The 13,114-nt window shown below is 47.9% G+C and overlaps 1 protein-coding gene across 2 annotated transcripts in view; it reads left to right on the top strand.

Moving 5' to 3' along the window:
- Rcsd1 (RCSD domain containing 1) overlaps nt 1-7,316 on the top strand; it is a 64,057-nt gene extending 56,741 nt beyond the window's left edge. For both annotated transcript variants that reach the window (XM_052737477.1, XM_052737476.1), the window contains 2 exons: nt 537-1,238; nt 5,506-7,316. In XM_052737477.1, coding sequence (XP_052593437.1) covers nt 537-1,238; nt 5,506-5,538 — 735 coding nt within the window. In that variant the 3' untranslated portion in view covers nt 5,539-7,316. The remainder of the gene's footprint in view (nt 1-536; nt 1,239-5,505) is intronic.
- The last annotated feature ends 5,798 nt before the right edge of the window (nt 7,317-13,114 follow it).

The raw sequence follows: 13,114 nt of genomic DNA, 5'->3' as shown, positions 1-13,114 counted from the left end.
AGCTCCAGGGATCTGTTGTCTCAAATACAAGGGTTGCCTCTGATTTTCACATAGGTGCCAAGACTCCAAACTCGGGCCCTCACTCTCCCATAGCAAACACTTTACTCACTGAGATACCTGCCCCAATTATTAAATGATGAAAAGCATTTGTATTTTCCTGAGAGAAAAATCTGCAGCTTACCAAGTAGTTTTACAATCCTCTAGAGCAGTGGTTCTCAACCTTCCTAAGGCTGCGACCCTTTAATACAGTTCCTCATGTTGTGGTGACCCCCAACCATACAAGTATTTCATTGCTACTTCATAACTGTAGTTCTGCTAGTGTTGTGAATCATAATGTAAGTATCTGATAAGCAGGATATCTGATAGGCAACCCCTGTGGGGTCTCGACCCACAGGTTGAGAAATGCTGCTCTAGGTTCTGATTTATAATAAACAGCAAATAACTTCACACCCTCCTAGGAAACTTAATGGACCGTCAGTGAGTTCATTCAGCACTTTTTTATTTTCAAGGTAATAGTCCCTCACATCTTCTTCCAGGTGCGGACAAGAGGCTCAATTAAAAGACGTCCTCCCTCCCGGCGATTCCGACGGTCTCAGTCAGACTGTGGGGACCTTGGAGACTACAGGGCTGTGGAACCATCTCAGGAAAATGGTACCAGGGAAGAGAACGGGGATGATGTGTTCCCTAGCAAGAACAAGGCCCCCGGGTCTCCCCCACCCAACCAAGAGGCCTTGGGAGATGGGGTGGAGGGAACCCCGGGGTCTGCAGAAAAGCCTCCTCGAAGGAGCAACAGCATGGAGAAGCCAGAAGAGCGGGTCGGGACCCCAGAGGAGGCCAATGCAGGAGACAAGGCTGGACAGAATCCAGACACAGCTGGCCAGGGCGGTCTGGAGGCCCCAGAGCCCCCCCAAACCAGTACAGAGGCTAAGAATGGGGCAGCATCCGGAGAGCATACAGACACTGAGAAGGCCACAGAAGGGACAGCCTCTGAGGAGAGTGTGGCAGATGAAGAGGAGGGGTTTGGACAGAAAATCACAGATGCGAAGACACCAGAGGAGGGAGCAGCCAGGGAGAAGGCCCCTCAAAGTTCTTCTGGGAGAATAGAGGGTAGCGTTGTCCCCGAGCTGGAGACAAAGCAAAAGGAGAGGGCATCTCTAGAGCCCGGCTGCAGCCCAGGGGTCGACAGTGTCCCAGTAGAGACCAGCGATGAGATCCAGAATGATCACGAAGTCTCCACGGTAGGTGGCCCTGATGGTTCATACCGTATCGTGGCCAGAGCTGCCCCCATTGTCGCATGTCCTGTTCCTCCCAGTCTGGTGCTCAATCAGCTCCGTGTGCAGAAACAAAGTCACCAGGCCCCTCGCCGTGTGCTGACTGAGTAGAGACGGACTGTCTCTGTTGTGAGGCAAGAAGGGAAGCGTGTCTCGTGTTCTGGCCTGCCTCCAGCTGACTGGGCCAACTTCTGGGCGTGCATGGAGTGAGCAGGGCTTGACAACTGGGTGACAGATGCCGGCAATGTCTGCTGGGGGGTTGTGCAGGGTGCTGCTGTTGGGGTTCAGAGGTGAGTCTGTGTGTGGAGAGCAGGGACAAGACATCGGGGACACTTACAAGCACACGTGGCCTTGGGTTGGGTCTTCAGAGGAGGCTTTGTGTGACATCCACATAGTCACAGGCAATGTCCTGTGTTGCATCTGAGAAAGGAAAGAGCACAGTCCCTGCCCTTCTGTCAGCCCCCACACCCTGGACCTTCCCCCTCCACCTGTCTGCTCCCACCGGCTCCCAGAAATCCCCCCTGAACTCGCCTGTTGCTTCAGGGGAAGACCGGGTTGTGTACAGGCTTGGAAGCTCCCTGAGGACAGCTGGGCGCCCACCCCAGCCTGTTCCTGACTGTTTCCTCAGCTCGGTCACCTTTATGTCTTCCTTTCTGGTTTTGTCGCTCCCTCAGCCACCACGTGCATCTGCTATGGTCGCCCTTCAGCTACCCCTTTTCGTTCTCTCGATGAGATTCATTCTCTACACAGTCACCACATCGTGGGTCGGTCGATGGGTAGTTGACTGGCATGGAGCTGCTCTTGGCAGGATTTCTCACCTCTCTTGTTAGGTTTCTAGGCACAGCACCACAGGCTTGAAACAACAGAAATAAACCAAGTGTGCTGCTGCTCATGCCTGAAACCCCAGCACTCAGGGTGAGATGGAAGGACGGCATGAGTTCAAGGCCAGTGTGGGCTACATAGTGAGTCCAAGACAGCCTGAGTTAAAGACCCCGTCTCGGAATGAATGAATGAATGAATGAATGAATGAATGAATAAACAAACAAACAAACAAACAAATAAATAATAGGGATGTAGTTTCTCACAGTTCAGAATGTCAGAGACACCAAAATTAATAAACAGCCCCTCCAGAGGGCTGAAAAAGAACCTGTCCCTCTTCTGTCAGCTGCTGTCAGAGCCCTTACAATCTTTCCTTGCCTCCCCCAGCTTCTGGTGGCTGTCCTAAGTGTTTGGCTTTGAGGATGCCTCTCTCCAGTCTTTGTCTCCATCTATCTGTGACCTTTCTGTCCGTGTGTCTTGGATTTCCTCCTCTCTCCTCGCATAAGCGAGCAGTCTTCGGATGCAGGATGTGCCTTCAAGCCGGTGTGATCTCATCTTGACATCCTTCATTACGTCTGCAGCAATCTGCTTTGTAAAAACAGATCAGATTTGGAATGGACACACACTTCCTTCCCTGGCTCTCCCCAGAGCTGTGCTCTAGCAATCCAGTGTCTTTTTCCTGCAGCACACCAGGTTCATTCCCTACTCGGAGCCCAACCTTTGTAGGCCCCTCCGACAAGAACCCTCCTCTTCCTGATCCTCAGATGGCCCCTTCCAGCCTATCCTCAGGTCTCAGCTCAGCTGATGCTCATCACTAAAGCCTCTCTTGTGACCACTCGAAACCTGTTCTCACTCCACAGTTACTCTCTCCCATAATCCTACTTTGACATTTTCCCGAGTTTTGTTGATTTATTTTTTTAGATTTATTTATTTCGTGTTATGTGTATGCATGTTTTGGCCTGCATGTGTGTAGGTGCACCACGTGCATGCCTAGTGCCTGCGGAGGCTAAAGGAAGGCATTGGATCCTCTAGAAGTGGAGTTAGGGATGGTTGTGAACCGCCATGTGGGTGCTGGAAACCAAACCCAGGTCTTCTGCAAGGGCAGCAAGGGCTCTTAAGCCTGGAGCCACCTGCTCCTCTCTCTCTATTTTTATTGTCTCTTGCACTTCTAGTATGCCCTCCAAACTTACTGTAGACTCCAGAACAGGGTGGGTCTTTCAAAAATACGTGTACAGAAAATGAACGACTTTTAGCTAATTGATTAGTTTCCCGAGACAAGGTCTTACTCTGTAGCTCAGGCTGTCCTGACGCTCACTGTTAGTCCAGGAGGCCTTGAACTCCAGGAAATCCTCCTGCTTCAGCCTCTTGAGGACTGGGACAGGTGTGCGCCACTATGTCCAGCTGAACAGATGAATTTTTAAAGAGGAGTAAAGTCTCCTTGGCTCGAAGTAAATGACTCCCAATGACAGAACAAGAGCCCAGGTACAAGAGGGGTTACTGCTCTGGGAATGCTCCTCCCAGGCCCTCAGGTTTTATCATACAAAGGAAATTGGGGAGAAAAAAAGTGTCACATGCACTCAGGGAGTATGACACTTTAATACTTTCCATTTCTATCTGAGCCTCTTTTATATTAGATTTAGAATAAACAGTCTTCTAGAACCTGGAGATTCCACTAAATCCCCATATTACCATAAATGCCCAAATCCTTAGTCCTCTTGGAGTCCAAGTAGTCCTCCGGCAGGGGCTCCCACCCTCTCACTGACCGCCTCTTCTGGTCCTCAGGAGTGGGGGTCTCCTGGGTGCGAAGTTGGTGGGGCCTTCTTATTTCCGGAGAGTCTCAGGTCGAGGGTGGCTTCCTGAACAAAATTCAGGCAGGAACTATGGGGTAGGCCCGCTGGTCATCTCTCCAGCTTTATACTCTGTATTCCTAACCCAGAGAGCCCTGGCCAAGGGAGAGAATACCTCAGAAGCACTTTTCCAACAAACAGCAGCTCAGATAAAGAAGAACCCCCCCCCCCCTCCCGCCTTGCACCTCTCCACACATCCCCAGTCACTGAGAGGCAAAACTTCAGTACTAGTTGGTTCACCCTCCTGGTTTTAGACCAGAAGGTACAGTGGGCCTGGAAATTGTCCAAGGTCACTAAGCTCCCTCAGTGCTGACTGAGTAGGCACCTGTTCAAGTTGTAAGAACAAACTGTTCGTGAAGCACCACTGTCTGTGTGAATTATCTGTCTAATCTACATGGACTATTGTTTCCTGTCTCCTTAGGTCCCTCTCAAGTCTGATCCAGATTAGAGTCAGAACACCTCAGACACCAGGACAAAGGGTTCCCCAGTGACAGTAGTTATGAGAGGTCTCTTGGCATTTCCCCAGGCACCCAGGCCTCTCCTGTGTCTTTCCTTGGGCTGGCAGAGACAGGCAGTATGCAATAAGAAGTGGTTTCCCACTCCCAATCTGATCCCATGTTGTGGCTTTGATCGATAGAAATCAATTGATCAAATAAATTATGGTCGCGCTTGTTCAGTCAGCACCCAAGAAGCACAGACTGTCTTCATCGCATGGGAGAGACTGGGCCTTCAAAGTGGGGAAAGCACAGCGGCAGAAACAAGACAGAATACGTGGGCTCTGCCTGCCAGCAGGGCTATGTGATGTTTAAGGGATGGAGCAAGGCATCCTTCACAAGGAAGGGGGTAAAGTTCTTGCCATGCAAATGTGAGGATCTAAACTCAGATCCTCTACACCACTCTTAAAGAGGGTGGGAGGGGGTAGACAAAGCAGTGCATGGTGGTACATACCTTTAATCCAGCACTTGGGAGACTGAGGCAGGTGAATCTCTTGAGGCTTGCCTGGTCTACATAGCTAGTTCCAGGCCAGCCAGGACTACACGAGACTCTGCCTCAATAAATAAACAAGATGGACAAGAACTTAGGAAGACATCTAGCATCTGCCTCTGCCTCTACACACAGATGTGTATGTGCAACTATGCACATATTGCATGAAACTGTATATACACCACACACACACACACACACACACACACACCCCACAGAGCAGGGAAAAGTTACATAGACATCAAATGTAAGGTGGTAGCTAAAGGATTACCTTCCTGCTCTGTTAGCCCTCGAAAGTAATTTAACATAAGCTCTGGTCCCTGGGATGAAGTTCCTAGTCTACCATTTGCTAGCTGTGCGACCCTGGAAAGTCACTTCCCTCTCTCAATGCCTTAACTGTTTCACCTATAACATAGTTACTAGAACTACCTAACTCCCCCCTAAGGTTTTGAAGATTAAATGATGTGCGAATAAATACAATCAGGCACATTGCCTGCTGGCTCACTCCGACTTCATGATTTTTGCCTTATCTCACATCCCCAAGGAGATCTTCTGAGTGTTGGTCTTTCTTTCCCTGTTCACAGGATGACATCCCCATCGAGGACACTCGAATGTGATGAAGAGCTCATGGTGCCGGTGATGAAACCACTGGAGACATCTCCTTGGAAATGGCAGCAACAGCAGCAGCAGCAGCAGCAGCAGCAGCGCATGAAGCCACTACAGAAGCAGAATCCACAGGGAATCTGGAGTCAGCCCAGGATGCAGGGTGGACCATGCCCTGTAGGCCGCAGCAAATGTCTTCTCTTTGGAGATTAGAGTTGACGGCGGTAGAGTTTTATCAACTTCAGTGTGTGTCCCTTGACGGACTTGACTCAAAGTAAAACATATTTAAAGCAGCGATTTGCCGTGGTGACGAACGACTCACTCCTCAGCATTACTGGTCATCCTCTTTTTTTTGTTTTTTTTTTTTTTTTTTTTTGGTTTTTTTCGAGACAGGGTTTCTCTGTGCAGCTTTGCGCCTTTCCTGGAACTCTCTTTGGAGACCAGGCTGGCCTCGAACTCAGAGATCCACCTGGCTCTGCCTCCCGAGTGCTGGGATTAAAGGCGTGTGCCACCACCGCCCGGCTTACTGGTCATCCTCTTGACCCCCCACCTCTTCCTGCAGCTGACCCCCGACTAGGCTCTGGTTCAATTTCTGTAAAGTTACAGCCTTTTCCATTGTTCTAAACTTTTTATGGTTCTCAGATGTAACTTAAAACTAACTTGAGGTAGATAGAGAAGATTGACTTGTGGAAAGTAAAATCCTCTAAGTTACAGAAGACCTGAAAGCATATCAAAGCCCTCAAGACGATCTTTCCAGGGGGGGAAGGGCCAACCAATTTCAAAAACATTAGACTCCAAGAGATATTTATTAGAACATTTCAAAACTTGTTCCTGTCTGTTCCAAGGGCTGGCGCGTTTCTGGTCACGTAATCTGGCTGATAACAAGGAGTGGTGACTGGTCCCTCTCATCCCCCACCAAGAGGAGATGGTGCAGGAACTCCTGTGGAGAGGCAGGATGCTCAGCCAGGCTGCTTTGTGCTTCATTTCCTCCCCTGAAGGTGCAACAGCAGTATGCCTACGTGATGCTGCAAGCAGGATTGCAGTCTCCCAAGGCTACACTTGAACACGGTCCGACCTCTGGGAGGTGCCTTTAGTGCCCAGGGTTCAGCTCACCTTCTGAAAGCATCCCTCTTAGCTTCTCTAGAAAGCTTGTATTTGTTTGATTTTGCTTTTTCTTTCTTTTTCCCTTTCTTTTTTTTAATATCACCATGTAGCCTTCAACTCACTATGTAGCCTGGGCTGCTCTTGAACTGCCTCTGCCTCTGGATTGTAGGTATGCATCACCATGTCAGGTTCTCAGTAAGCATTTCTCAAAGCCAAGGCCAGGTTCTTCTCCTGGACTCAGGAGGTCTGAATTGGGGTCTTCAGTTTGTTTTTTATCAGGAACTTTTGCTTAGTGTTCTATCTGGAGATGAAGGAGGGTTTGTGGGAATGGAGGGTCTGATTATCCATCCCCCTGCTCATATCCACACCCCTCTTCATGCACTCCTGCTGAAGAAATGTTAAATAAGTGATAAATCTTCAGGGTTGGTCCTTATTCTGAGTTGACTATGTCTCAGGGTACAGACCTGCCTTCTAGAGGGATGGTTTTCCCAGAAGTCCATTAGACCACACCAACTCTGGCTTCAGAAAACGGTCTCACAGACTTAAAAAGGCCAACGTCACTGGTGGTACCTCAGTTTTCTCATCCAGTCTATAGGTTTTCTGATAGTGTTAATATGTGAGATACATTATTTTTCAAAACAGTTTTCAAAATAGTTTGTAAGTTGTAATAAACTTGTGACCTGGTCAAGACTGGCAATTTCATATACATATAAACTTTGAACTTGAACAGATCTGGGGAAAAGTATGTGTCAGGCATTTTTTGAGTTCTGAATATTGGCTACTTACTTGCCGTTCACAACCAGGGGCATCTGCCCCTTGAAGTGTACGTGGTTTTATTTGTGCATCTCAGTGGACTGTTTCTACACTCATGGGACTCATGCTTTGTGGGTACAGGGCATGATAGCTCTGATAATTTATGATTATGTGTGGTGGCAAAGGTATGTAAAAACAAGGGCAGGCTGTAGGTATGAAAAGAAACTGTACTCTCCTAAAGGCACTAAGCATGTAGTAGAAGATGAGAAAGGAGCAACTTTAAAATGTGGTATCATTGTAACACCACAGGGGCATGCTTGATGGCATCAAGGTAGCTTTGTCCATGTCCCCAAATCTCAGCCCGCTGCCACTTACATCATTTGCTCTAGTTTATGAAAACAGCCCTATTCCCAGGGGTTCTCATTACTAAGGAGCCTCTTGGCAGGGTGTCTCTAAAGGGCAGACACCCTCCTGTTCTCTGGCAACTTGTGCTCTCTTTCTGAAACACCCAGGACTGAGTACTGTACTTCCATGGTGGCTAGGGAGGATTCCACATTTGCGTGGGTTTTTTGTTTTGTTTTGGGGGGACGCATTGAGACAGGGTCTCTCTATAGTTCTGGCTGTCCTGGAGAGTATGTTGTAGACCAGGGTGGCCTCAAACTCATAGAGATTCTCCTGCCGCTGCCTCCTGTGTGCTGAGTGTTGGATTAAAGGCATTCAGCCCCATGCCTAGAGACAATACTTAGGTTTAAAGAAGGTTATCTGAAGCTAGGCATGGTGACTCCTGTAACCCCTTCCCTGGGGAGGCTGAGGCAGGAAGGTTTCAAAGAGTTTGAGGCCATCCTGGGCTTCATTGTCTCAAATACATACATACACACACACACACACTAACATGCACATGCACAAAGCTTGTCTGTGTCTTAGGTAACACATTGTCACAACCAGGCCGGGAAGATGTTGTTTCATTGGGATTGCTTTAAAGGTTTGAAAGAAAACAGACTTTTCCATAGTGACTGTTGTGCCCAGATCGTGACCCCCAGAGAGACCACCCAAGATGAGCATGCCAGAATGCAAAAGCAAGGTTTAATTCTGGATATCCAAAAGCAATACAGGCCTAGGCAGGGACTTCATCCAATACATCCAATGCAGTGGAGGCTGGAGGAAGCGCCCACCTATCTGCAAGCTCAGTTTTTAAAGGGAAAAATCACAAGGTTACATCATTTAGGGGTGCTAGTATGGGTACAGTTCTGATTGGATTGTGTCTAGGGGCTTTCTAGAAATCATGGCTTAATCTTACTTCTAAGGGAGTGGTTACCTGCCACCATTTCTCATTGGCTGCCCTCAGGTGGGGACACTTCTGTGGTCAGTTACCCTGGAAACCAGGGAGAGGACATTCCATAGTCCGGCAGTCATTACCTCGTGACTACCTTGTGACTCTGTACTTTTACACTTCCTGGTTTCTGGAATCTGGACTGACTTGTTTCAGTAACTATTCGCCTATTCCTAGAAGGAGAAATCTTAGGCCTTAGTTTTTGGGTGAAAGCATTTTGGTCTTATTTCTAAGATGGCTCATTTTGGTCTCACAGTGACAAGCTGAAGAGTGAGATGACCTTTCATGGCTTTTCTAGTTCAACTTGAGTTTCAAACTGCATCCTTCCTACAGGAACGGGGAGGAGGAAGAAATCCGCCAAATTTAGAAGATGCTGCTTGTTCTGGTCTGCTGGTTCTGTTGCTGTGACAAAAACGTTCTGAGCCAAAGTAACTTGGGGAAGAAAGGGTTTATTTGCCTTTCACTTCCGGGTCACAGTTCATCACGGAAAGAAGTCACGGTAGGAACTCAAGCAGGAACCAAGGCATACATCACAGAGGAATGCTGCTTCCTGGCTCACTCTCCCTGGCTTGCTCAGCTAGCTTTCTTTTACGGCCCAGGCCCACCTGCCTAGGGAGGGTACCACCCACAGTACACTGAACCCTCCTACGTCAGTCAAGACAATATCTCACAGTTACAGCCACAGGTCAGTGTGATCTGGGCAGCTCTTCAGTTGAGGTTCCCTCTAACCAAGGTGACTCTAAGTTGTCAATAAAAACTGACCAGGACATTGGTTCATATAGAGTTAGTTCTTCGTATAGAGTTAGTTAACTGGCTGTTTTTGTGTTCCTATTGCTGTGATGAAACCATAACCAAAGCAACTTGGGGAGAAAATGGTTTATTTGGCTGAAATTTACATATCATTGGTCATCACTGAAGGAAGTCAGGACAAGGACTCCAACAGGGCAGGAACCTGGAGGCAGGAACTTAGACAAGGCCATGGAGGAGGGCTGGGCCCTCCCACCTCAATCCCTAGTTAAGAAAATGCCCTACAACTGGATATGATGGAGGCATTTTCTCAGTGGAGGTTCCCTCCTTTCAGATGACTCTAACTTGTATCAAGATGACATAAAACTAGTCAGAACACTGGGTGACCATAAGAAGGTACAGGGCCTACTCCACTCCAGCACAGAGACGACCACCAACAAAACCAGCCATACAGGTTTGGGCCTGAGCTCAGTCAACTAGGTAGTTACATGTCAAGTAAAGGATACATGATTAGAAAGGCATTATCTTCCAGTTAGGCCTTTTAGATTAATGCCATGATGGGCTGGGGATGTAATGCTCAGTTAGTATAGTGTTTGCCTAGAATGGCAGAAGGATTACCTTGAGTTCAGGGCCAGCCTGGGTTACATGGTGAATTTGATGCCAGGCTAGGCTAAATAAAATGTAAGCCCCTCTGTCATCTCACGTGTGTCCGTTTCTGGGCTCTTTCAAGAAAGGCCAGGTACACAGGTGCAGAGTCCTGGAGCCGGAGGTCAGCTCTGACCTTGCTGGGTCCTCGGGTGAGTGATGACTCCAGTTCTTCATGACATAGTTTTACATAGAAACTTGAGGAAATTACTGGAAATCAGGCAGCCTATAAAATCAGTGCCCACAGCGGGGCAGTGGTGGCACACACCTTTAATCCCAGCACTCGGGAGGCAGAGGCAGGAGGATCTCTGTGAGTCTGAGGCCAGCCTGGTCTACAAAGCAAGTTCCAGGGCAGCCAGGGCTACACAGAGAAACCCTGTCTTGTAAAACAAAAAACAAAACAAACAAACAAAAAAAATCAGTGCCCACCCTGAAAGAATGAGTGGTTTGGGGGTAGTGGGACGCATACTGTCAAATCTGGCAGCCTAAGTTCAGTCCCCAGGATTCACATGATGGAGGGAGAAAACTGACTCCGATATGTTGTCCCCTTACCCCTACACATATACCAAGGTGTGTGCGTGCACGAATGTACACACAAACACACACACACCACACACAGAGCGAGAGCGAGAGAGAGAGAGAGAGAGAGAGAGAGAGAGAGAGAGAGAGAGAGAGAGAGAGAGAGAGAGAGAATACCTGGAACTCACTCTGTAGACCAGGCTGGCCTCGAACTGAGAGCTCCATCTGCCCCTGCCTCCTGAGTGCTGGGATTAAAGGTGTGCGCCACCACCACCTGGCCAAAACATTTTTTAATGAGTGGACTGAATTACCTTTTGACGAGCTCTCAAAAACAAGATTCTAGAATGATTTCACGGTTACTGCTCAAAGAGTAGGTGCTACTAAGGTGGGGAAACTCATGCCCCCCCAAGAAAACAGTGGCATCTTCAGGCACTAGGATCCCTTATACTAACCACGACTGTCTGATCGCTAAAGAAGCCAGAGAGCTGGGTGGCGTTAGGCACTTCCGCATCAAGGTTGGCCTTGACCTCCCAGGGGTGGCAGAAACTGTCTTCTTGATGAGTTCTGGAAGCATATGGTGGAAAGGCACAAAAGGGCCTGCTGCTAGGTGATGCCTGCGGCTGTGTCCGATTCATTCTTGAGTAGACACACTGAAATGCACAGTTTTCCAAGCCCTATCTTCTTTGTGGTTTAAAAACGTAACTTATCTTGGCGCTAGAGAGATGGCTCAGCAGGTAAGGTGCTTATTGCTCTTGTAGAGGACCTGGGTTTGGTTCCCAGCACCTATGAGACTGCTCACAACCTTCTGACCTTTATGGGCACTGTGGACATATGGTGCACATACAAACATAAAATCAAATAAAGAAGGATTTAAAAAAAATATTGCTTATCTTAATTTTTCTCAGTGCGTCTTTGTTTTGTGCCAAAACAGATTCTCCAATATCCCAGGCTGGCCAACTCAATACTTTGAACTTCTAACCCTCCTGTCTCCGATTCCCGAGCGCTAGGATCCGGGCATGCATCATCACTCCTGTTTTATAAGATGCTGAGCACCAAATGGAGGGCTTTGTACATACTAGCCTACACTCTACCAGCTGAGCTACATCCCTAGCCCCAATCTTAAAAGTGGGTGCGGGGTAGGAGGGAGAAAAAGGTCTGTACAACAGAGAGGGATTGCAGGATCTTCCGTGGCAGGGACAGGTGCCCACCGGACAGCAGTTCTTTCCTAACGTAGGTCTGGCATCCCTTCTCTCTCTCTCCCTCTCTTTCAAAATTATTTATTTAGTGTGTGTTCATATATGTGTGTGGACATGCATGTGGGGGTCAGAAGACAACTTGCAGGAGTCAGATTTCTCCTTTTCACCACGTGAGTCCTGGGGATCAAACTCAGGTCATCAGACTTGGTGGCGGGCACTGAACCACCTCTCCCACCCTCCCCTTCCCACCCTCCCCTTCCCACCCTCCCCTTCCCACCCTCCCCTTCCCACCCTCCCCTTCCCACCCTCCCCTTCTTCTTCTTCTTTTTTTTTCTTTTTAAGATTTATTTATTATGTATACAGCATTTATGACTGCAGGCCAGAAGAGGGCACCAGATCTCATTACAGATGGTTGGGAGCCACCATGTGGTTGCTGGGAATTGAACTCAGGACCTCTTCAAGAACAGACAGTGCTCTTAACCGCTGAGCCATCTTCCCCTTCTGTCTCTTTTTTGGGGGCAATGACTACCAAATTAAAACTGGATAGAAGACATGACCGATTTGAGAGATATCTGAAACCAAATGGGGTTATACCTGTTGAAAGTGAGAGGGCAGCTTTTCTCCTTTATAATATGACAAGTGCTTCTGATATGGAAGAAATACGAGAAATTAAATTGGGTGGTGTTGGCCAAAAGAGTATACAAGCGTCTAAGGACTACCAGGAAATACACGTGTCAAATCCAGCCAGCTGCAGGAATGTGTGGAGGCTTTTCAATACTTTATCAAAATAAGTGCATTAACCAGTATGGAAGAAATGAATAAACAATCGATATTTACACCGGAAAAGAGTGGGAAAGAGAACTAGACCGTGACCTCTTAGGCTTAGGATAAACAGTCTGTCCCTGGGGGATGGAAAGTCAGTGCTAGTTATACTGGGAGTGGCTGCTTTACCTGGAGAGTCCACGCAGATGTGTAGTAACAGTACAGGGAGTGGGGACGTGGGCACCCCTACAAAGTGAGCTAGTTTTTATGCCAGGTTTATTTATGGTGGTTCTTTCTCATTGGCAACATTGGACCATCCCAGTTTTCTAAAGAAACTGTACATCTTGAATAAAGCAGGGTCTGGCCACAGTGGAGAATGCTTGCTATCTTGCTATGCTATGAAAGGTGGGGATTCAAAGATTCCAAAACTATGTGGGTAGATCTGTTTCCAGTTAAAACAGAAATGATTGAAGGGAAACAGGGCATTTCTAACAAGAATCACTCGGTTATTTTCTTAAGAGTTCCTGAGAGAAT

Source organism: Peromyscus californicus, unplaced genomic scaffold, assembly GCF_007827085.1.
Source record: "Peromyscus californicus insignis strain IS unplaced genomic scaffold, ASM782708v3 Scaffold_14__1_contigs__length_90479793_seg_2, whole genome shotgun sequence".
In the NCBI taxonomy this organism is placed as follows: domain Eukaryota; kingdom Metazoa; phylum Chordata; class Mammalia; order Rodentia; family Cricetidae; genus Peromyscus; species Peromyscus californicus.
The sequence above is the reverse complement of the archived record's forward strand: the minus strand, read 5'-3'. Positions and strand labels throughout refer to the sequence as shown.